Source organism: Neophocaena asiaeorientalis, unplaced genomic scaffold, assembly GCF_003031525.2.
Source record: "Neophocaena asiaeorientalis asiaeorientalis breed wild unplaced genomic scaffold, Neophocaena_asiaeorientalis_V1.1 scaffold256, whole genome shotgun sequence".
Classification (NCBI taxonomy): Eukaryota; Metazoa; Chordata; class Mammalia; order Artiodactyla; family Phocoenidae; genus Neophocaena; species Neophocaena asiaeorientalis.
The window spans coordinates 1,155,504-1,181,067 of NW_020185324.1; the positions used below are offsets into that span (position 1 = coordinate 1,155,504).

General features: G+C 34.6%; 1 protein-coding gene across 1 annotated transcript in view; it reads right to left on the reverse strand.

Annotated features, from left to right (window-relative positions):
- ZNG1A (Zn regulated GTPase metalloprotein activator 1A) overlaps positions 1 to 25,213 on the reverse strand; it is a 43,681-nt gene extending 18,468 nt beyond the window's left edge. The window contains exons 1-9 of the mRNA XM_024734224.1: positions 24,968 to 25,213; positions 21,157 to 21,243; positions 19,209 to 19,305; positions 17,981 to 18,072; positions 11,872 to 11,931; positions 10,643 to 10,680; positions 5,064 to 5,110; positions 3,114 to 3,200; positions 4 to 48 (exon numbers count right to left, since the gene is read on the reverse strand). Coding sequence (XP_024589992.1) covers positions 4 to 48; positions 3,114 to 3,200; positions 5,064 to 5,110; positions 10,643 to 10,680; positions 11,872 to 11,931; positions 17,981 to 18,072; positions 19,209 to 19,305; positions 21,157 to 21,243; positions 24,968 to 25,124 — 710 coding nt within the window. The 5' untranslated portion in view covers positions 25,125 to 25,213. The remainder of the gene's footprint in view (positions 1 to 3; positions 49 to 3,113; positions 3,201 to 5,063; positions 5,111 to 10,642; positions 10,681 to 11,871; positions 11,932 to 17,980; positions 18,073 to 19,208; positions 19,306 to 21,156; positions 21,244 to 24,967) is intronic.
- Positions 25,214 to 25,564: the final 351 nt, after the last annotated feature.

Genomic DNA, 25,564 nt, shown 5'->3' on the forward strand with positions numbered 1-25,564 from the left:
TACCTTGATTTTTGTGTTTCTAAAATTTTTCCCAGTCCATTTGTTGATCTGAAATAAATATAAAAATGAGGAAAGTAAAAAAATGTTAACTTTTTAAAAAACCATTCTATCACATTATTTCTAAAACATGAAGTAAACATATACAAATATATCCTAAAGCTAGAGAACAATAAACAATAAAAAACAAACTTACATTTTTCATAGTTTAGTTTTTCCTTCTAATCATAAATCAGGTACATTCCACTTATGCATTAAAACATGATATGCAAAAATCTACTGCACAACTGAAAGATTAGGGGCTACTTTGTGATTTATATAAGGACCCTTCACTTTAGAAAAAATGATTTATAAATAGCCAGTAATTCTAATATTCTTAAAATGAGTAGATAAACTTTTAACTGACACCTAATTGTCCTCAACACACACTGTGGAAATGGCTATACACACACCAGATATAAAAACCTAGTTACGAGTGGCTTTGACCCCAGCCTGTCCTCAGTATTCAGCCATACATCCAGTTTTTTTTTGGTTTGGTTTTGTTTTGTTTCTGCGGTACGCGGGCCTCTCACTGTTGTGGCCTCTCCCGTTGCGGAGCACAGGCTCCGGACGCGCAGGCTCAGCGGCCATGGCTCACGGGCCTAGGCGCTCCACGGCATGTGGGATCTTCCCGGACCAGGGCACGAACCCGTGTCCCCTGCATCGGCAGGTGGACTCTCAACAACTGCGACACCAGGGAAGCCCCACATCCAGTTTTTTAATAGAATACCTCTTCAGTTCTCTCGCTAGGATCTCTACCTACTCTGCCAGGCCTCCCCTTTCTGATACAAAGATAATGAAATACGGCTCCCTTTTGTATGGCGCCAAAAATACTTATTAAATCCTTTGCAGTAAACTGTACACCTCATCTATTTATATCATCAGTTCCATTGCCTTTAGGGTTACTTGATGAAGATATGTGCTATTTGTTCAAGCTTGTTCTCATGGGTAAGGCTTCCCAATGATTCTGAGGCAAGTCTCTCTATTAATTCACAAAACTCTTAAATCTTCTCTTTTGAATATACTCTATAACCTGAAGGCTATTTCCTCTCAAACATGTTTATCTTCTTCCAACTCTTCAAATCTAGTTCTGAGTAAGTCGCAAGTCTGAGGTACAATGGAGGGTAAAAAGCCCAAAGGGTCTGTAATTTATCAAAGTGCTTTGTCAAATTCTTTTCTGGTATTGCTATACAGTACAGGCTGGCAACAAGCTGGCTAATGTCAATACTACTCGTGTTAGAGATCCAGCTTACATAGTCAGTATGGGGATAGAAATGTCCAGTAGTAACAATTTCTCTTTTTATGCCAGAAATGTTTGTGACATAGATTATGTTCCCCGTTCGACATAGATTATGTTCCCCGTTCAACAATCACAATGATGCATAGGATTTTGAAAAGAGAAACAAAATTTAGGAGACTAGTGTCAAAAGGGGTAAAAGAAATAATCTCCATTCACCACTTTCATCTTTCTAGACTTTTCAAAAATATCAACCATCTTTCTATTTCTTTCATTTTTTTATTCACTGTAATGGAAATTACTATGTAAACTAAGAAAAAAATCTACAATCTAATAATGATAATAATAGCTAACAGAGCACTTACTATGTATCAGGCACTGTGTGAAGATTACCAACAATGCCTCAAACCAAAGGCAGATTCCAAAGTCCATGATTTTAAACATTATTCAATACTACACAGCACTACCTACCCTCCACATGGAGACATTCTTACAGCTTTTTATAGTAAAATCTAAGAGGATATTACTACTAAAATAAGCCAAATAAGAAGAAAAATATGAATTCTTTCTTCTGCAATCATTAACCACTGCAGCCAAAATCCTAATGAGCTTTACCTTTACTGATTCAATTCATAACATATATTATATGAACTGGCACTGACAAACTCAAAATCTGATGTCAGCAGATTGTACGCACTGAAGATGACCAATAATAAAAGCTATCAAACGTTTCTCTGTAGATGGCTTTTATCAGTTTAGGTCTTACAAAATAATTAAAAGTCCCTGAACTCTAACCTCATTTGAAAAGTCCAAATGACTGTTGGATCTTTTAACACATATCTGAGTACCATTCATATTGTCCTATGTTGATTGGCCTTGGCCACGGACACTGAAGACATTAAAGCTAGCTGGAAAACAGGCATGGTTAGATGACAGTTAAGGAAGACCAAAGTCAATGAGGGTTCAGGGAAAAGTGAAACCACCTGAGACAGGGAAGACTTCGCAGGAAGGAGAGAGAAAGAGGTGGGAGGAAGGGATAAGTTCCAGAGAATGGCTAAAATAGCTTAAAAAAATAAAAGAAAAACAGAGAAAAAGAAGGAATTCAAGGACTGACAGAGTGAGAGTTGAGAATACATTAAGAGTAAAGAAAGGATTTGGTAACATACCTCCATGAGAAAATAAGTAAACCGTCCTGGGTAAAGTTAGGGCACTTCATGTAGGGAAAGAGTCAAAGAGAAGACAGGAAAATGAGGAGGGAGTCAGAAGACCCTGAATATCAGTCATGAACTTTGAACTGTAGTTGACCATGGAACAACTTAGGGGTTAGAGGCACCAAGCCCCCTCACCATCGAAAATCCTCATACTGCTATCTCTGCCTCAAAAACAAAGGAATTGATAAATGACTTACCCAAGGGCAAGAAGCTGAAAGGGTTTGAACAGAATCAGGACTCAAACCCTAGTTCTTTTAATTCCACATATTATGATCTCTAATTGAACACAAACTTTTCCCCATACTTAGTTAACTTAAAGATCTGTACAATGAAAACACGGATACTATGTTTATTGGAAAAAAATCCACGTATAAGTGGACCTGGGCAGTTCAAACCCTGTGTTGTTCAAGGTTCAACTGTATATTCTGTAAGCAATGGGGAACAATTTTATATATCACTATTTACATAACAGCCAATTAGGGAACAACAAAATATGTGATTCCCTAATGATACCTGAAGCAAGTCAACCTTGAACCTTAAATTTCTACAGGGCAATAGTCATGGTAAAAATATTCCGTACAGCACATTTTGAATTTGTAGGTACTTAACAAACATTTCTAATTTTGTACCTAACAGTTGTTCTTAATTTGCTTAAATCCTCTTCTGAAACCAAGTCTGTTTTATTGAGGATGATGATATCCGCCAAAGCAACTTGCCTAAAGTAGCAAACAAATAACAGATGTCAAGAGAAATGTTAAGAAATTAAAAATAAATAAGAAACACCTCCTCAAGATCAATTAGCAGCTAAGAAGGATATAGTACTCTATGTAATGATTTAATTTACTCCTAAACTATTTATCATCCTTCAAATAGTAAGGATGAATTATATTCATCACTATATAAACTCAGATTTCAAATTATTCATTCAAAAAATATTTACTAAGTGCTCTTACTTGCTACTCTGAAACTACAAAGATAAGCCTCAAAAAGTTTACAATCAAGGATAGTTTACAATTAGGATGATTTTCAACTCATGATTTTCTTTGTAAAGAAATGCATAAAATTCTGATATCCAATGTGGTACGAACAAAGACACTCTACTTACTAAAATATTCCACGTAATAATTACCATAATTTTCAAAGAAATACAAAGAACAAGTTCACTTAACATTAATACTACATTGAACAGTTTTTTTAAAAAAACTACACTTGGATCTTGAACAATTATCTTCATCACTACGAATATTTATTTTCTCTGTAAAACAGATAAACTACAGAAATTCAAGTTAAAGAATCCAGTTGACACGATGCTGGATAACAAAATAGCTTACTATAATTAGAAACTCTATTTTCTATTAACAGGAGTAGTAAAGCTGAGGATTCTTTAAAATTTCCTCAATTCTTCAGGAAAGTTTAATCACCAGACTATTTGTTCCCAATACTGGTTTTATGCTACCTGAAGGTATAGCTAATTATTTCAAAGAACAACCAAATTCTCAAAAATAAATCAACTTCAGTTCACTGAAAAGCGGGTTTCAACAGTATGTACATCACAATCCCATTTTTATTTAAGTAAATTTCGTAAGAATAAAGATTGAATGTGCACATCTCAAAATATAGACAGTTGCAATCTTCAAATTGGAGGGCTCCTATATTTAACTTTTTTTTGGCTTTTATAACATTTTGCTCTTTTCTATTTGGCTTATATTTTCTATAACAAACATATTTTAATAAGGAAAAAGTTACAAAAATATTTAAGTTCAGTCTAATGTGAATCATAGCTAAATATCAAATGAAGTGTTCAGGCAGGATTACAAAACAACAGAGTACCATATTCTAAAATGATAGGGAATCAATCACCTCCTTGCAGTCTATTGTTTACGTCAAGATCATCTGTAGCAAATCTTGGAGTGGAGGGAGACCTCCCTTTTAAACCCAAGAGCATATTTAGTGACTGTTGTCTATCCCAAAACTCTTTTCCCATTAGCAAGAATATGCTTAGGGTAGGCAAACCAATTTAAATATTCATAAGTCTAAAGAGAAACCAATTAGGAACATACAGGTATTTAAACAAAAAATGTTCTAAATGCCAAATTGCAACTATTTCCATATTTATTCCTCTGTTGCTCTGAGTAACAGTGAACAGTTGAATCAACTGAATTACTGTTAAAGAAGACAGGAAGTGAATAAACTCTTTTTTTTTTTTTTTTTTTGCGGTACGTGGGCCTCTCACTGCTGTGGCCCGGACCGGGGCACGAAACTGCATCCCCTGCATCAGCAGGCGGACTCTCAACCACTGTGCCACCAGGGAAGCCCTCAACTCTTTTTTAATAATCATTTTCAATCCCAAAGAAATTGTATGAGAACAAGAAAATATTTTTAAACGTGAACATCTTCCAAGTTCCTCACAAAAAACTCCTGTGCTCAGCACTCACTTTATGCTATAATATAGTTTTAAATAGAGAAAAGATCTTCCTTGACTATGTTTTTATGTTTCTCAGCTTGTTTTGTTTTTCATATCAATCATTTTCTTTTTCCATTTAGCCAGTAATCAATATATACTTTAAATAAATGAATACCTAGAAGCTTCATTGATAAGGCCATCAGGTTTTTCTTCTGCTAAATGCTAAATAAAAACAAAGTTTGAACAAAAGTTACTGTGGTGTAACACATAACCTAATGTCAACACAAAGGATTTTACTTTAGGGACTCCTTGCTTGCCTCTAATAAAAACTTAAACAAGTTCTATTACTGAATACCCAAATTTAGGACTAACTTTTCTATCTGAACGCATTTTCCTCCTCATTTGTAATTTTCTCCCTACAGTGAACCTGTGAGGTGTGAGGGCTTAAACTTTGTCCCCTGACCTCTTTTTTTTCGTAAATGGAAAACCCTCCAGATTTAAATAATGTCATAAAAACACAGCACATTATAGTTCAGATTCTAGGCAATTTCCTTTTTACAAAACTGTCTTTGTTCTAAATATTCATTATTACTTATTTTAAAAAAAGAGATAACCACTGAAATTGTACTTTTAAAAAGTCTACTAGACTTTCCTTCATCCTACCCCACCCCCCAGCCCCCACCGCAGAACCATACACACTATGAACTCATACTGGGCCCTTCCAATTCCCTAGAAACAAATTAGCTGTGGGAAGGACACAGCCCTATACCCAGCATAAAGCAGGTTATCATTTTGAAACCCACACTTGAATGATTTGGCCTCTCTGGGCAACTGTTTAGTTTGCACCCTGCCAGAGTCAAGGTAGTGCCAAAAAATACTTTGATGTTGGCTTAGAAGCCCACGAGGTCATTTTGATCTCTCTGGAAGTAGTTATTATTTTTCCATAATCTTATTTATATCCCTAAAGTCACCAGTGTCATAAGGTTCTTCTCTGAAAAATGTTCCATCTTCATTACCTTAACCCTCAATAGATGTTTCCTGTCACAATAAAAAGCTGCCTACTGATGTCAGAGGCAATTTGATTATATAATACTTTTTGTATTTGAATTGAACTCCACAAATTATTAAATCCTTTTAAAAACATTATCTCATTTAGCCTTCATAACGATTATGGGAAATGGCTATTCTCAATTTATAAAAAAGAAGCTAAATCTAACACTGTCACCATCATGGGATACCTTACCATAGGGTGATTTTTCAAAAATGAAAATGGCCTCAATAGAAGGAAAATGAATATAATTTTAAAATCTTTGTGAAAGTTTTTTTTTTTTTTTTTTTTTTTATTTTTTTTTGCAGTACGTGGGTCTCTCACTGTTGTGGCCTCTCCCGTTGCGGAGCAAAGGCTCCGGACACGCAGGCTCAGCAGCCACGGCTCACAGGCCCAGCCGCTCTGCGGCATGTGGGATCTTCCCGGACCAGGGCATGAACCCGTGTCCCCTGCATCGGCAGGCGGACTCTCAACCACTGCGCCACCAGGGAAGCCCTGAGAGCTTTTGATGTCATATAAAATCAGTCTTGCAAACAGCGTTACACAAATGTTAATAACTGCATAAAAGTATATGTATAAAGATTACCTAAAAGTTATATTCAAAATTATTTCATCAAATCAGTTTTACAATTCATGAAGAGGTAGATAATTAAGGTATTTGGATAGTTTGGGACCTAAGAGCAAGTTGGTAATCATTTTATTTAGTAGTCTTGGTAAAATCCATAGAGAAAACCTTTTTTCTTCTAAAAGTTTGCCAAATTTTATTTTTGGGGAAGCTAGCCTAAACTAAAACTAGAGTAATGATGTACTGATCTCCACTTTAGGTACAACCTTATAAATTCAACTGCAGACCCACTCTGAAATTATGGAAATCACAGAACTTTAAGAATATTGTATTAAAAATTGTTTCTTATCAAAAGACCAAGTTTACTATTTTTGCTAATTACTGTTGGCCTGAGGCTATAACAAATCCTTTCATTACATGCTCTAGAGAATAAGGGCTATTACCATCCCAGGAATAGTACCTGGCACCCAGGTTCAACAAATACTTATTGAATGAATTCTAGTTAACACCTCCCATTTGTTGACATAGATACATGGATGTTGTTATCTGAAAAGTTCTACATAATGTGCAGCAACAACTCCCTTTCTTTTCAGCAGTAAATCTGTTTAGTAAAGATGGATTTTTAGCAAGGTATCTGTCTCTGAATGATCCTATAATATGGAAGTTCTTTTACATTTTTGAAATATTTGCAAAATATTGTATTTTTGACCTTTTGGAAGATTTATTTATATATGAATTTGGGACTTTTTGGCTGTGAGCTGGAGATGTATAAAAAGATATGGTAAGAAAATTAGAAATTTGTTTTTGAATATCCATACCTAAATGTAACTAATAAAATAGTATTAATATTTCACAAAGTAACTCATGTTTTTAATGCATCTAATCTAATCTCCAGAAGATTAGAAATTTTCACTCAAAGCTAACGGGGATGGACTAACATTTCATGACCTCTAGGAAGTCAAGAAGTATCAAATATAAAAACACATTAAAAGTCCCCATAATAAAAACCTGCCAATAGGTACAACTCTATTAAGAACATGATACGTAATAAACATATAAAAAAGCAGAAGAGATAAATGTCCCTGGTTCTATGCACATATGAAGGCTATACAAACATAAACAAATAATAAATGCACACTAACATTTCTTTTCTCTGGATATCAGCCCATTTCCCTTATGCAACTTCTTACCTTCCCAAATCAAACTTTGCAAAAAGACTAAAACCAATGTCTTCTATTCAAAAGGACATTCTCCAGTTGCACATTATACACCATTAGTCATTAAGTCAGATGACTCCCATTTACAAAGTGAAAAAATGGAAATTGTGACATTCTATTTTACCTGTACAGGCAATGAAGGAAAAAATTTTTTCAAAATAGTGTGTGTGTGTGTGTGTGTGTGTGCGTGTGTGTGTGTATATGTGTGTATCCCCAACGGATTCCTCATCTCTGCTTAGAGACTGTGGCTTTTGCTTATATATCAAGAAAAAGACCAGAAAAATTTTGGTACTAATTAATCCAACGTATCAAAAAGCTTAAGGTTCCACCCTCTAACTTAGCACAGCATAAGAAAGAAAGGAATCCTTTGAAATAACACCATCATATGACACAACTTCATTAAGGGCTTTTCTGCAGAAACAGAAACAAGCTAGAAAGAAAGAAAGAAAAGAAAGAAAAGAAAAGAAAGAAAGAAAGAAAGAAAGAAAGAAAGAAAGAAAGAAAGAAAGAAAGAAAGAGAGAAAGAAAGAAAGAAAGGAAGAAGGAAAGAAAGAAAAAAACACTGTTGTTGACCAAAGTGGAAAGAAATCTAGTGTCAAAGATGTCAGTGACATTTTAAAAAAAAGAAGCAGCAGCTATTTCTTTCCAATGGATTGGTTATAGATCTAACACTATTTTAGCTTTTAAGAAAAGATTATTGCATAATGTCAGTCTATTTATTTTCTTGTCTTTTCCAAGCCAAACTGTTTTCTGACTGAACTGTTTCAACAGCTTGTGCAATATAACAGAAGAACCAAAAAGAAACCTCTGACTTGACCTTTTCTGTGTAACTTCATTCATTGATTCTATTGCATTAAATGCTGTCACTTTTGTAGAACTGAAAAGGACAATGTCAGTAGCCTGGGTGTCAAGTCCTGAGAATAGAGAGCTGTCATTTGAAGTTGTCCTATTATTTGCCCATGATTAAAAAATGAATATTTCAGATCAATGGGTGACAATCCCATTAGAGTGATAGCCCATGATATCAATTACCACTTCAGTTTCAATTTGGCTGGCTGGCCACAAGGTACCATTTCTCAGCTTTACTTCTGATGGGCTGGCTCTGTGAAGCATGACACCCTTAAATTGCTGCCCATTATCCAAGTGTCATTACTTGTACTGCCTCAGAATTCTCTGAATCACAAGCAGCTACTGACGCCAAGCTTTGCAACCAGAGGAATTAGACAAGTTGGCAAATCCTTTATATAAAGGAAAAGTTATTTATTTGGCACCTGACTTAGAAAATCTAAAGTTTCCATTATCCTGACAGTATGTCAGTTTTGTGTAGGTATATTGATTTAATAATTTAAGATGTTTTATCAAGGTGGGAGGGGGTTAAACGTTTGCTGTGTCTGCATTATTCAGAATGTTGGTTTGGGTTTTTTTTGGCCTCTATCACACTCATGGTAGATTCTATTTAACTCCTTTCCACATCCAAATATACATATAAAATTATTCCCATAATCATAAATACATAGAGTTTGATTTTGGGTCTGGTACTGTAAGTCTATCAAAAAAAAAAGATCTTACTATCCATCCTGAAGATATCCCAAATTTGGCAATAAATCTATATAGGAGATGGATTCAAACATGCCCTTTAATAAACATTCAGAGTAGAGAATTTGACTTTTTTTTTTTTTGCTTCCTTTGTAAACATTTTGCTAGAAATATCATGATTTCAGAACAGTTGGAATATTTCTGAGTAAAAACTGTAACATCTGGGGTCTTTCTTTGGTTCTTAAGACTATTAATAAATTTTGACTTAAAAATCTAAAAAGGAATCATCTCCCAAACTTCTCAAATTAGGGTGCTCTATCCCTGAGGGAACTGAAGGGCCAATGAAGGGGTATTGGTAACCATTTGACAAGCTTGCCATACTAATTAAAGGTTTGGAAGAAAAACAAACTTGTTCAAATTAAGAAATTCAGATATATTGTCGGGTAGAATACAAAATGGACATGAATTTTTAAACATTAAATTTAAACTTCTAAGAAATGATTACTTTGGGCACTATTCATATCACCAGACTAGGTCAGGAGATGGAGGATAATTTCACTCTTCTGCCTCTAGTAATTTTTCACTTGGAAAGTTGAGAAACACCACTTTACTTTATGCGGCAACATGCATTTTAAAATCTTACTAAGTGCATTTTGTGAACTGAAATTCATTTAAATGCATTTCAGGACCTTGCTAGTCGCAAAACATTCACAGCAAGATGCCTTTTAAAGGAGAGTTTCTCCTCCCTAAACCTAGGCACAAATCCTGATTTCTTCAAAATATGGGAAAGCAATATATTTTTTAAAAACTCAATCAACTGCAGCTTGTGTCTGACAGCAGTTTAACAAGAAAAATAAGCTCTCATATGCTTTATCAAGCTCAATTTCCTCTATCAAACAGAAAAACTTATCAACATTGGGACTGAATCCTAGTGAGGGGTTACACATACCCAAACTTTATCCTGTATTACCCTTATTACAAAATATTACACTTCAAACTTTTATCACATCAAGCCAGAGAAGCAGAAAATAAACATTTAACTTAGAAACACAAAATAATAATTAACACACACAAATTTCATCTATTGATCAGGATACTTTAAAAAAAAACTTTTTTTTAACCGTAAGTATTTGCTTTATTATTCTTCATGCTTTTTAAACTTCCAAAATATGATATATTAAATTAAAAATGTAACTCACTGGCTTAAGACACACAGTTTCTGACAATATTACTGCCACTTTAAAAAGTACTATCTTTTACATTTACAGTAGAAAAATATTTTTGTTAAGGATATTTCAAACAGACACAAACATAGAAAAACTAATATAATCAATCCCCATGCAACCAGCTCTTAACAATTAGTAACTCATAGCAATCTTTCAACTTACATTTAATCCATATTTTGCATCCACAACAGTTATGATACCTACAAAGGAATAAATCTTTTAATCATCTTTATTTTTAAGAATTAAAACTAGTCTATTTCAGTTCACAAATGTCACTCAATAAAATACTGTTTTTTTTCCTCTTGCCAGCACAGCAATTTAATTCAATTCCATTAGTAAGCAGATGCATTTCAAACATGAACCTAGCACTATTTTAAGGCACTAGATGGGACATAATAAAAACAAATATTTAAAATTAAACAAACAAATAAAAAGGAAAATAAGATTTCTCTGGCCTTTAAAAAGCTTACAATCCAAAACATGAGACAAATTTCATAATATAAAGTGGAATGTGATAAATTACACAAGACAGCTTATCTTTATTTTCACATAATCAAAATCGAGACTTTTCTTATTTAAATTATTGCTTAACAAATCTGAGGCATCTTAGAATATCTCTCACCAATCTAACTCACACAACTGTTTTATCTAAGGTGTACCTAAGTTTCCAAATGATCAATTCGTTTGGCAATCTCCGAATTTATATGCTAAATAATTTTTTCGAAGGACAACAGCAGAATGAGTTTGATGACACCTAAGGAATTTAACCAGCTACATTCCATACATATTAGGGCAAAATGATGAGGCCCAGCTTCAAACATTCTTAAAGTTCACCCCTTAGTCTATGAAAAATGTGATCTACAGAAAGGTGAAGAATCAGGTGTGGGGTGTTGCAGGGAACATATTTGCCTAATCCAGAAGGTTTCTAATGTGTCTTAAATGAAGTCTACGAATAAGATTGCCCAAAAGTGTTATGGTAAAGAGAGCAAGGGGTAGGGGGCTTTGTTTCATTCTTATTTTTAATGGAAAATGAAAGCAGAAATTTGATCCTCATACTACATATGTTATTTAAAATAAAAAGCTCTAATATATACTAAGCACATAAATTAAACAACAGGGAATATAGAAAATCTACATAGTATTTTAAAAGGAAAACCTTAATGGAAGCACTAAACTGGTAGTTGAGATTATGACTGATATCTAGTTCTACTACTGTCTGGGGCTTTAGAATCAGTATGAACAAAGACTTATTTCATCATCAAACTAAACAAGCTTAAAAAGAGTACCAATACAAGGAATTAAAAGTATAATATGAATAAACAAAAATGATCTTAACCATAACATTAACATTTTACTTGAAAATTTTTTTTAAAATTCATTTCTAAACTTACCATCAAGATAAATATCAACCCCTAATTCAGCATCAACCCAAAACATAGAAGCTACAGCACCTGAAAATATATGATAATATTCATCAAATAAAAATATTTCTTCAAACTAGGAAACAAAATTCTATCCATAATGTTTTAATTTGCCCCAATGGAATTAGCAGGCAAACACATATATGAATTAAATATGGGTTTTCAATCTTCTTAAGGAAATTACAGTGATAGAACCATTTACTATTTTATACCCATTTCTTCCCCTCTCTCTACTTCAATAAACAAAAAAAAACAACTCTTATTACATACAAACCCAATATCAAGCTTTCACCAATGCCATAATAATTTACCAATAAATAATATCAAATAATTTGGGCAGAATGGCTGTGTGCACACAGGTCTTATTTTTATTTTCTCCCTCCTGAATATAATAATCATACAGTTCACAAATAATTATCTCCCTAAAGTAAAGCAAAGCAAAACATAAATCCAAAATCACTTGTCCAAAAATTTTTTAATTTTTTAAAATTTACTTGTAAGTTTTACAGAAGAATAAAAGTAAAATTATACACTCTACGTCCTTACTAATAAATCCTTATACTATTTATTAGTACTGATATAAAATTTGGAAATTTTTTTAACTGAGGAAAAATAATTTCTAAATAAGATATTAAAACTTGTTTTTGACAAAAACTGGTTCAATACCAAACCACACACCCTGATTAATATGCCACAACACAAGAAAAAAGAAAACTGACAGTAAAGAAAGAATTTGATTTTTCAAAGCATCACAGGTCCAGTTAGTGACAGAGCTGTCTAAAAGGATGAGTCCTGGGGAAAAACAAGGATAACTGAACTCATTCCAATGTCTAAAGCTGTCCACCTACCCTGATGAGATGTGGTCTCCCAAGCATCACTCTGTGTCAACAATGAAATACCTGTCAGCAGTTTACAGTGATTACTCATGCAGGATATAGCAAGGGCCACAAGATCTAATGGTTTCCTGATATGTATTGATTTTTTTCCCAAAAACTTAATAGTTTTCCAATTTGACTGAAATAGGATTCGTGAGTAACAGGGGCTGAATCAATGCCTGTCCTTTTCAAGGAAATTACTTTACCATGACAATTATTTAGCTTAGAACTGGAGAGTGTCAGTCTTCTAAACAGGAAACAACTGAATTGTCAGTAAGAATTTTCTTCACTTACTTGGCTAACAACATGATTTTAATTAATGGAGAAAAGTAAATCTATTGTGAGTATCATTACTCCAAACAATAAGTTATTTTTTAAAAGTATTAATTTTTTTCACTCAGTAAAATTCCCAGCACTGTACATAAATCTTTTTTTAAATTCATTGATTTCTATTCGGAGAGCTTATAAGTCCGATAGTTAACATTTGCCTAGCATTAAGTTGAACTGTAAGAGTGTATTAGAGCTTTTATTCTAAATCTGATGTGTATCTTTGGCTTAATACTTACTTACCAGACTACAAAAGAAAGAACTACTTAAAATTTGGATGCAGGTGTTTAACAGGGGGAGTAAAGACGAGAGAATGAAGTTAATTAGTGATTCTAAACCCAGGGTAATTTTTCTCCCCAGGGAATATTTGGCAATGCCTGGAGAAATTTCTGGTCATCTAAACTACACGAATGCTACTGGCCTGTAGTAGGTAGAAGCCAGGGATTCTCTTAAACATCCTACAATACACAAGACGGCCTCCTAAAATAAAGAATTATTCAACCCAAAATGTCATTTGTACCAAGGTTAAAAAACCCTGAGCTAAATTATAGAATCTCCCTTCTTCAAAACCTAACAAAACAAAAAATAAAAATAAACAAAATAAAAATTTGAAAGCCAAATTTTATCAGCAGCAACCAAATATACAACTTCCTGCCATAATTTCTGAATGATAGTAAAAAGAAAAAACACAAAGTTCTATGTGATGTATGACAGTTGTTAATTCTACCCCAATATTCAACAAGAGGTTATAGATAAGTAGTTTACAAAATCCTAATATTTATCAGAAATAGCTTTCAAAATGGTGAGAAGTAGAACTGAGGGAGAAATAAGCAATACAGGAGAAAGCCAACAAAGAAACTTCAAGGGTAAAATTTTCTAACCATCTCCACACTTTCACGGGAGGGGGTCACTTTCTAGGGCTCAGAGCAAAATGAAGAGAGAAGTATGAAGCTCAAGGATGTCCCTGCAAAAGGTACGGGAAATCTATTCATGAGTAGTTTGAGCTAAAACAGGAGGGGAACACTTGGTATTGTAGGAGAGCAGAGCCTAAAAATCATATTGCCCATCTGGCTCTCTCAATCACTTCATTTCTCTCTGCTTCCCCATCCCCGCTCCCAGCTATACCCAGCTTTCAAACTAAGGCTCAAGAGAAAAACAAGTTTAGGTAACATGGGTAGGGTATTTAAAAAATTCATGAACACCACATCTAAGTAGACAGTTCTCTGAGCCTCCTACATCAAGCATAAACATGGTGAAAAAACTATGCACGTTACTACAGATTAAAAGAAGCAAAAAGCAGATAAAAGGAGGGACAGAATAAAATGAACAAATGAATGGGGAATACAGATGGCAAAGAACCTGTTCTGGAAGGAAACATAATTGAAGAAACCAAAGAAAATTCCTAAGGGCTTCTTTATAATAAGAAAGATAAAAACAATATAATCTTAATTAAAAACAAGCTTTAGGGAATTCCATAGCAGTCCAGTGGTTAGGACTTGGCGCTTTCACTGCTGTGGCCCAGGTTCAATCCCTGGTCAGGGAACTAAGATCCCGCACGATGTGGCCAATAAATAAATAAAAATTTTTTTAAAAGATGAAAAAGAAACAAGTAAAACTATTTTTTTAAAAAAAGGAAAGAGCTTAAAAAAAAGTCTCCAAAGCAAAATAAAACAGAATAATATGAAAAGGTAGTTTATAATGCTGAAGAAATAAAACTTAGGGCCAATGTACCATTACTTAATCAATTAATTCATTTAAAACATCAACAGACATTGGTGGAAACAATTACAGGCAAAAAGGAAGATTTGAGATGATTACAGTAAATGCAGAGGCAAAAGACATATCAAAACAATTAGAAGATAATAAATATGGAGAACAAAAGAAAATTCAATATATGAAAAATTCGTGTCATAAAGAAGAGAACCCAATAATTTGACAGAAAAATTCTTCATGGTAATAAATAAGGAAAATATCCCTAAATGAAGCACTAACCCTACAGACTAAAGAGTATATTGTAATCCAGGAAAACATGATTATGAATGACACCTAGATGTATCTTGGTTATATTACTGAACTTTAAAAAGAAAGAAAAAATTTTTCAGGCATTTTAGATGAAAAAGCAAGTCACTTTCAAGGAGGCAGGAAAAAAATCAGATTTTTCTCTAGTAAAATTCATTGCTCCAATATAATAAAATGACCACAAAGTTCTAACAAAGGTGTTCTCTGAGGATATTATGTCCTGCCAAGTTGTTTTTCAAGAATGAAAACCACAGGCAGACATTCTCAAACACTAAAGGAAACAACAGCATTGAAACTCAAAGAATAAAGCACTCAACAAATCCTTCCCGATGAAAAGAGAAAAATACTGCACAAGGAAATCCAGCCAATCAAAAATACTATGAAATCATGATGCAACATTTTCAAAGTTCTGAAGGAAAGAAATTGTGATACGAAAATTTTATACCTAGCCAAGTAATCCTTCAAGTATAAAAAAAAAAAAAAAAGACAAGCATTCTCAAGCAATGAAATATGCGAGATCTAAAGGAATACAGCACTGAAAGCTTGAAAAGATTACCTGACCATGAAATTCAGTCAATCAAGAGATTGATCAACTCAGGAATGGAGGAGCCATAGTGCTGGTAAAACAGTTTAAACACAGGACTAAACAAAGTATGACAGAATATAAATGTAGAAACCTTGACAACATAGCAAAGAATACAATGAACCAAAACCAAATGGGAGAAGGCGGAAGTGTTTTAATTCCCTCATCCTTTATGCCAGAGAGTCAATAGGTACTACCCTGAAAATTTAAACACGTAATTTAAAAAATAACTTGTCCAATTTACGTTCTTTATAATTTTTTTTCCTTAACTCATATCTCTTACAGTGAAGAAGCATTTATCTGACATTCAGCAATTCTTTCACTTCTTTCAAGTTCTCTTCTTTTAGGTTCAAGTAGAACTACATTAATAATTATTTAGAATAGCACAAAGAATGTGATCCTATTTTATAAAATTACTTCTGCATATTTACACATGGAGTGGGGTTTCCCAAACTTATGTATGTGTAAGAATCACCTGGGGGGCTTATTAAAACAGATTGCTGGGTCCCACCCTTAGAGATTCTGATTCCATAGATCTCAGATGAGGCCCAAGAATCTGTATTTTTCCCAAGCTACCAGCTGAGGCTGATGCTGTCATTCAACATACCACAGCAAGTAGCCCTGGCACGGAGAAATCCTTGGAATAAAATTTACCTGCTTGTATTTTACAGTAGTGAGATATAGGACAACATTTTTTTTAACTTTCTTCTTTGTATTTTCTTAGTTACTGTTTAAATTTTTTTTAATGATCAATGTTTCATTTCTACCCAAACAACAAAAATCATTATTCTAAAGAAAGAAGAAACATCAAACTGTTTATACCACAAAAGCTTTTTGTACAAAAGCTTTCTCTGAGATTTTTAATTTTTACTTCCTCTGAAAAGCTACACTGTGTTTTAGTAAATTCACCTACTCTCAAAATTACAAGAATTTTTCTCTATGCAGTGGCTACAATAAAAGAAACTGATATTTTCTCTTTCAAAAAGAGGCACACAATATCCTTTCCCATCTTACCAGATTTAAATTAATATTTAACATCAATGTAATGGTCCAAGTCCTATCATCAGTCAGACCTCTTGGAAATGTACGAAAATGTATGAAAAATTCACGCCTACTGTAAGGACCAAAAGAGCCTAACTCAATCCTAATCTGAAAACATAGGGACAATGTTATTACATAATACTTCAAAATAAAGTAACAATTGATTACATTTGAACCTTCAGTACACTCCAATATTTCTTTTAAACAATTATGACCCCTTCAATAAATTATTCCCAAACAGTTCTTTAATACGGTTTTATGGTGCAATGCCATAGACCCAGATCAAAAAACAAATAATGGTATGGGTCAGCCTTACAAAACTAAATGTTCTGCATACTTGGAATAAAGATGTTAAGGAACAGAAACCCATTGTTAGAAACAGGTAGACTTTGTGTAGCTTTCAACAGGGAAGTTTGGATGTAATTCCATTCAGAGGTAAAAATTTCATAATCATTATTAATTGCACACCAGAAAAAAAGGCTTGATTTAACTCTCTACCTTATGACAATATTTACAAACAAAATTATTTCAAGTTTAATAGTAGAAAAACAAAATGCTAACAATTAATTTAAAGGGAATAAGTATTTCTGGGATTTAACTCCAAAAGTCCTTAGGTATCTCTAAATGACCCTCTATGAAAACTGGATTAAAAAGCTATCAGGGGCTTCCCTGGTGGTGCAGTGGTTGAGAGTCCGCCTGCCAATGCAGGGGACACGGGTTCGTGCCCCGGTCCGAGAAGATCCCACATGCTGCGGAGCGGCTGGGCCCGTAAGCCATGGCCACTGAGCCTGCGCGTCCGGAGCCTGTGCTCCGCAATGGGAGAGGCCACGACAGTGAGAGGCCCACGTACAGAAAAAAAAAAAAAAAGGCAATCAGAATTAAGATCTCTGTAGAGCAGAACCAACCAAATATATACTAGAGGTAGAATGTCTCCTTTTTCCCTAAATTTTATTAGATTTTCCTAATATTTTTAACAACTTTTGTTCATGCCAATAACCCTAAATTAATCGATAGAACTTCAAATTTTATTAGCATGTTAAAATTACCAAACACTTTGATCATCATTCATCTGCCAAAGAAACATGACAACTCAGTATTTTTTCTCCTTTAAAGCAAAATAACAAATTTTTAATCTAGAGTAAAGCTTTAATACTCATTTTAGATATTCCTCTAGTCCATTTATTTTTAAATGTTTAAGAACTATATTCTGGTTATTAATAATGACATTTCTTACCAGGATCTGCTAATCCAGTGGTCTCTAACAGTATGTAATCAAATTTCCCTTTCTTCTGCATCAAATTCTCAATAGCTTTAAGGCCACTGTCCCTGGAGAATGCCAAAACATGATATACATTGATTGCCTGAATATTTTAAAGTGATCATCACAAACATTTAAAAATATATTTAGCAACCAGGGATAAAGATCTCTTTAGGCATGTGGAAATTTACCTCAGTCCCAAGCTTCTAACATGTCCATCCAGTATTTACCAGTTTGGGGGAGGGGAGGGAAATGGATGCATATATGCTGACAGGTAACAAGAAGTCAGATACTTGATGAGTTAATACTTTAATTTTATTAAAATTAAAAGCAGAGGGAATTTTAATATACCTGACTAAAGTAAATCAGAACCTGTTATTTTTATAGCTTTATGAAAGAAAAAAATCCATACAGAAAACGACAAAATTTAGGAATTACAGTAGCTTAATACAACAGCTAAAGGGACACTATAATTAAATACCTTTCAATTCTGTTCTGAATTAGAGTAGCAGGCTTTAATTTCCTTTTTTTCTTAATAATATCAAAAGTGCAAGAAAATATTTAATTTTAATTGTCTAAGAAAATCTGTTAAGTTTTAGCCTTGTTAATACACTTGACTCAAACACCTAAGATAGTAAATGATGTAGAAGAAATTTAATTCACTAGAATATACAAAATCAACCATATGGGTATTAATTTTCCTAATTTGCTCAACAAACATTTGAGTGACTACTATGTGTCAACTCCTTTTCTAAGAGCTGTTATATTGGTGAATAAAACACTGTCCTTGGAAACAACTGTAACTGGTGGAACAGGATGTGAGGTTTTTCTCTTTTTTCATGGTCATTTATTTTTGTTTTTAGAGGTTGAATTCTTGGAAATAAGACCAATGACTTATTAAATTCAGAATCATTTTTTACACATTAAATGAGACTTTCATTCATCACAGGGATTATTAATTAAACCCTGACATCAAAAACAACAACAAAAAACTCAATAAAAGGAACCACAGCATTAGAGCAGATAGAAAAACAAGGCATCAAGAAATGCTTTAAGAAAATGCATACTAATAAGTCGTTTACTTGAAAATACAGTGAAGAAGATTATGTAGATTCAGTTAATTTACATAAGGAAATCAAAGCTAGAAATATAACCAATAAACATTTCCAGAAGCCAACAAGCACACAGTAAAAACATTCCTCACTTTACGGAACAGCAGAGGCAACCGTTTCTAAGTTCCAGCCATTCTTCGTAGAGTTCTCCATCTTGGCTGACAGCTAAGGATTTCTCCAATGCACTTCCTAGAATGATTAACAAGAAGCACTCTTTAGATTATGTCCACTAGTCAACCAAAAACAAAGATGAATATACTCAATAATGGAGCAGATTTCAAAGCAGACAATACACTTCGTAACTTTTATTCTTTTATTCTATTCAGGCTGCCTCAATATTTTAAACTATACTACTCTAGATTATTTTAGCTTTTCTTTCTTTTAGAGAATTTAAACCCCTAAAGAGGCAAATGTAAAATCTACTTCCTCTTTAGGCCTCTTACTAGCCTGCTCCCATTTCCTAATAAAGTAGCTATTTTAAAGGTGTTCTTTCTTGTCCATGGCCAACTCTCTAGATAGACCAGTATGTTTATATATTGGTTTTTATATGCCCTTCAATCTCTTACCTATGTTTTCTTTTCATTCTTCCTCTGAATTGTTTCTGTGTCTACTAGACAGACTGTTCAGTATTCCCCATGAGTTATACCCTTAGTTCATTTTGAGGAAATTTTGCTTGGCCAGGGTACCAATGTGCTCACTTAAAAATTAAATTTTAATCAAATACACATACGTTTCCTAGCAATGCTTACTTGAGAAAGGATAAAGTATATTTGAGAGCCTGAGATGCTTGTTATCAAATAAGAATTATTTAAAAGTCTTACTTTTCCTCCAGTAAAGAAACATACCCAAGCCAGGAAAGAGTTCTAAATATCCAGTAAAGCAAATGACCAACAACAACAACAAAAACCTGAATAATTTTTCACTTACATATATTTTTTGTTTATACTTCAGTTAGGCAATGATAAAGAGTTTTGAAAGGGGCTGCTACAGAATTCAGGGTGTAGAGAACGTTAATAAAATGAAAAGGAAAGTATTACAAATGCTGTAAAGGACAAAGTTGTGAAAAAGGTCCAGAAAGAGTGAAGAAAGATAGTAAGAAATAATAATAAATGTAATCAGTGTCCAACAGAAGATCAGTTAATAAGAAGTTAGAATTAAAAACTATGATTAAAAAAATCTTAGGATTTTTATTTTTGTCTAACAAGACTCTTTGGTTTACTGAAACTATCTTCAGTTTACTAAAACCAGAAATAAAGTTCAACTAACAGGCCTCCCATCCTGTTAATAATCCTAGCTCCTTTACCAATTTGTAACTGAAAAAAAAGTATAATTTAAGAAATACCCTAACTGAAGTTATATTTTTTGGCTAAACATGAGATTTATTAAAATTCACACTTGAGCAGAAAAGCTTATAAAAGAAATCAGAGAATTGTGTCTAACACTGCTGTATACATTTTTTTTAAACACAGTTCAATATTAAAGACAAAAAAACTGGAATGTTAAATATACACGTTTTCACAGATAAAGGAAGTTGCTTGAGGATGGAGACCACATGTTTAACTTATTTTTTAAATCTTCTGTTTTAACTGTTTTGCAGAATAATAAACGTTCAACAGGATAAACTTATAAGCCTGAAGCATTTTCAAATATATTTCAAAAGTTGCAATTATACAATACAATCAGTACAAAAGGACCTTCCTAGTTGGTACAAAAATCTTCCTGAAAGATATTCTTTCATATCCTTAGATTTTTATTTCTGGAGATATTTATTTTATGCAAAAATCTAATTTAATTCTGTTGGTATGAATTCTAAAGTTAAACAAAATAAAATTTTAAAGAAATTATCTTATTTCAGTATCTCGAATCCACACAAAATAAAGCTTAACATAAATGAATCTAATTTTTCCAAAATTATCTACAGCAATGTGTTCACATTATCATGTCTTGCCTTTTCATTTTAAAATATGGAATATCAATTCACCAGTTGAATTAACTGTCCAATAAATTCTAGCAGCATGGCATTTACTGAACTTTACTTACCTTCCCCGAATTCATTTAAAATCACTGCTATTCTTTTACTATGTTGCTCTGTCAGAATATAGTTCAGAAGTGTTGTCTTCCCAGCACCTATAAAATATGTTTTAAATAACAAAATTCAAAGACTAATTTTAGAGACACAAAAAAAGATATAAAGGGACTTCCCTGATGGTCCAGTGGTAAAGAATCCGCCTTACAATGCAGGGGACGCAGGTTTGATCCCTGGTCAGGGAACTGACCCATATGCCGCGGGGCAACTAAGCCCGAGTGCCACAACTACTGAGCTTGCGGGCCTCAACTAGAGAGCCTGCGTGCTGCAAACTACAGAGCCCACGCGCCCTGGAGGCCGCGTGCCACAACCAGAGAGAGAAAACCCGCACACCACAACTAGAGAGAAGCCCGAGCGCTGCAATGAAGAGCCCATGCACCGCAAAGAAAGATCCCGCGTGCCTCAACAAAGATCCCACATGCCACAACTAAGACCCGATGCAGCCAAAATAAATTAATAAATTAAAGTCTTAAAAAAAAGATATAAAGAGTCCTAACACTCTTTAAAATTTGCATGCTATTCAAATATTATTTAACAATGGTAAAAGAAGATTCTAGAGGAAAAGATTAAAGTATCCTTTGAAAGCTATTAAAAATGCTTTATGCTAACATAAAATTTTATAAATATTTACAAATAATCCAACAAGGTGCGTCACATAGATTTCTTTGACCTCATATGACAAAAAAATATACCTTCTATATAACTTACACAATTAATGTAAGGGCATCTAAATTTTCTATTAAATAAGGAATTATTGAAGTAAGGGCTCCTAAGGAATAAAGTATTTGTGTAGTTTATAAAACATAAAATATTTAAATCCCTTCACACGATGACAATGTTTCTTAGTCAAGAATATATGGTTTACTTCCCCAGAATTTACACATAAAGACCTTTCTTTTATTTTGACATTCACCATTAACCAGACACAAATTCAGAATATCTATATGGCTACTTTTAGTATGCTTAAAGCAATCTATAAAATTGATTACACACACACACACACACACACACACAAAATGGAGAATGGATCTAGGAAATGTTAACAAAAGACACAATAATCAGTATTAGGAAAGAAAAGTTCATAAAGCTATGCTAACTCTATCCAGTAGGTGGCATATTACACCTAATACATTCAGCTCAAGCAGAAGAAAAACTTGTCTTGTGAACCATACATACCAAAGTCCATGGAGGGGAAAACAAACAAACAAACAAAAAACCCTAACTGCATGCACATACTAGTGCAGTTCAACTGTATAAATATGTCATTTATTTACCTATTTTTCTGCTGGTGCGCATTTGGGTTGTTTCTAGTGTTTTGCTATTACAAATAATGGTGCTAAGAACTTTTATAGGTAAGCTTGTACACATCTTCTGAAGTACATTTACAAGATTTCTAGGGTATAACTAGGAGGGATTTCCTGAGTAATAGGGTATTAATATCTTCAACTTTTTTGGGTCACATTCGTATAAAGCTATCAAAGGGATGGAAGGCTTGTATTTAGCGGGCTTTAGGAAGCTCAGTATCACTAAAGGTTGACATTTAGAATGGAAGGGACAGACCTTAAGGACACAGGGCAATGAGAAAATTCTTAAAACCAGTCCAAGTGTGAGACAGGTGCCCTGAGCATGAGTGCTGCACTAAGCAGTGGCAGTGAAAATGGAAAGGAAGGGGTGGATGTAGGAGACCTAACAGAATTACTAGAGCTTCATAATTAACCATATTATGAAGCAAAAGACCTTAAGACACAGTTCCGTCACTCAAAAGTCTCCTATGGACCAGATTTTATACTGAGCCTTGGTGAAAAGTGTACAAGACACAGACAAACTCTCTCTACCTTCAGGAAGCTTAGAAACATTAAAGGAAGTGGGAGAAGGAGGGGAATTCAGAGCAATAAAGAAGCAGTTATGTCACGGGATGACACATTCAATAGATATACAAGATGTCAGGGAGCACCTAAAAGGGACATCTAGCCAGAGGACTAACAGAAGAAAGAATTCCTGGGGCCAAGACACTTGGCACATTGTAGAAGTAAAAGTCGTTCAGTGTGGCTGGGCCACAGTTTCGCAGGCTAAAGAGGTGGTCAAGAACCAGATTGTAAAGCTCTTGTAATTCATGTTAAGGAATTTGAACTTTAACCCAAATAGAAACCACTGAAGGGTATGACAAAATTGATTGACATTCATAAAGATCATTAAGGCTCAAATACAGAGAATATATCAAAGGGCAGCATGACTCAAGACCAGTTAGGAAGCTTTTAGAATATTCCAGATGGTTGGGCTCACAGAAGCAACCATCATTCATGATGGGATGGTAACATGAAGTTTTAGACATGCTGAGTTTGACATGTCTGTGGGACATCAAAATAAAAACCAGCTGGGTATGAAGTTAAAAGGATGGACAGAGAGGGAAAAAAATAAACTTTATAGGAGAAGCCAGAGAAGTAGGTGGAAAATCTGATGAAAAATGTGATGGGGAACAAGAGTTCAAGAAAGAGAAAATGGTCAAGAATAAGTAAGGAAACTATCCCCTAGATTCAGCAACAAAGTTGCTGGCATTAGTCCTCACTCCTAAGCTTCAGACCATTATCTCCAATGCTCTTCTGATCTACCAGTGAGCAAAATGGGGAAAGACAGGAGGGCAAGTCTAAACTATACTGTTTCAGAAAAGAAATCTGCTCAACTTCGCAGTAGAGCAGCCTCTGAATAACAGTGGGAAATTCCTTTATTAATAAATAAACTCCTTTATAAAATTAATCCTGAGTAAAAATGAAAATAAACTTAGTCTACAAAGCAACAAAAGAGAAATGCCAGTGATTTAATTCCTATTTTTATATAAAAGGCCCTCAGGTGCACCAAGTTTGTACTTGTCTGCAGCAGCATCTAGAAGTGGTACTATTTTCCCCAGATCGTTTCACTTTATCTACATTTCTTAACTTTTTCCACACTTTTAATATGGTATTTATTCTAGCCCTTCTAGTTAACTGTAAAGTTTTAAAATAATACTTCTCAAACTTTTCCAGGAAAGTACCTCTAGTGTAAGGGCATAAACTGTCCTTCAGGAAATTGTACTATGTTTATAAAGCTATGAATTCAAGTGATCCCATGAACTGAAAGTCCTCACTTTGAGAAATATAGCCTTTGAGGGCACAGTAATTTTATTCTTACTCTTTCTCCTACAGTACTTCACAAATAGACCTCAAAAAAAAAAAGTTTGAGATAGAAGTACTTTACACGAAAGGCTGGAAGAGACTGGCTCATGAGGAAGAGAAATATACTGAGGAATGATCCTCCGGTGTCGGGCATTTCCAGAAAGGTCACACTTTAATTGGAACAGGGTTATACGGTAGGTATTTCTTGCCCCACTAAGCTGAAGAGAAAAGCAAAGTCAGACAGGTGACTGAAACTATTTCCGTTTTCAAGTGAGGCAGGTGAACTTTAGAAATACAAGGTAACTTGTTAGAGGTCACATGCATAATGAGGGGTGGGTCCGTGCTTCACACTGCAAAGCCAGAACTAGTTTCAAAAATGCGAGGCGAGGCTAATTTTCAATCTCACTTGATAAATGTGACCCTAACTTAGAGGGGTCTGAGCATAACCTCTGAGATGAAAAGCAACCCAGTCGGAGAGCAAGTGACCCAGCCCCCACCTCAGAGACATCTGCTGTCGGCCAGAAGGCCCCGATGCCTAAGGAGAACAGGCACCGTCAGCCTCAAACTCACAGGACAGCAGCGTTCACTGCATTTTCTGACCGGGACTGCTAGTTACCTAAATACCCGGTGATAATTGTGACTGGGATCTTAGCGCCGGGACGAGACGTTTCCTCCTTCTCCTCTCTTTGCTTCGTCTTAATGGGGACCAATTCAGGACAATCCTCCTCCGCCTTCTCCTCTTCCCCATCCGCAGAGCCAATAGCATGAAACATCCTGGCAAACAGCACAGCACACCTCTACCTAAGAGAAACACCTGGAATCAAGACGCCGGCCCACAGCTGCGCATGGTAAGCGCGCGGCGCGTGCTTGACGTCATCATGCCGCGACGCGTGGCGCCTCCTGATGCCGCCCACGGTTATCACCTGGTCTCCGGCTGAGGACCGCCTCCCCTCTTAGACACGCCCCCAGGGGAACTGGGCAGGTCCCTGGGGCGTGTTCTCTGAACCGCACCCGAGCGAGGCGGACTTGTTGGGCCCAGACCTGACGTCGTCTCTGTGTGCGCCTTTATCCTTAAAAGCTAATGGCTGGTTGATGGTAGAGTTGAGTCACGGGTGGTTGGAACCTGGAGTGAGTAGCCTGTCCTAAACAGCTCTCATGAGGAATAGGCTTTATCAACTTGACATTTCTTAGTATCATTAAAAATTTTTTTTAA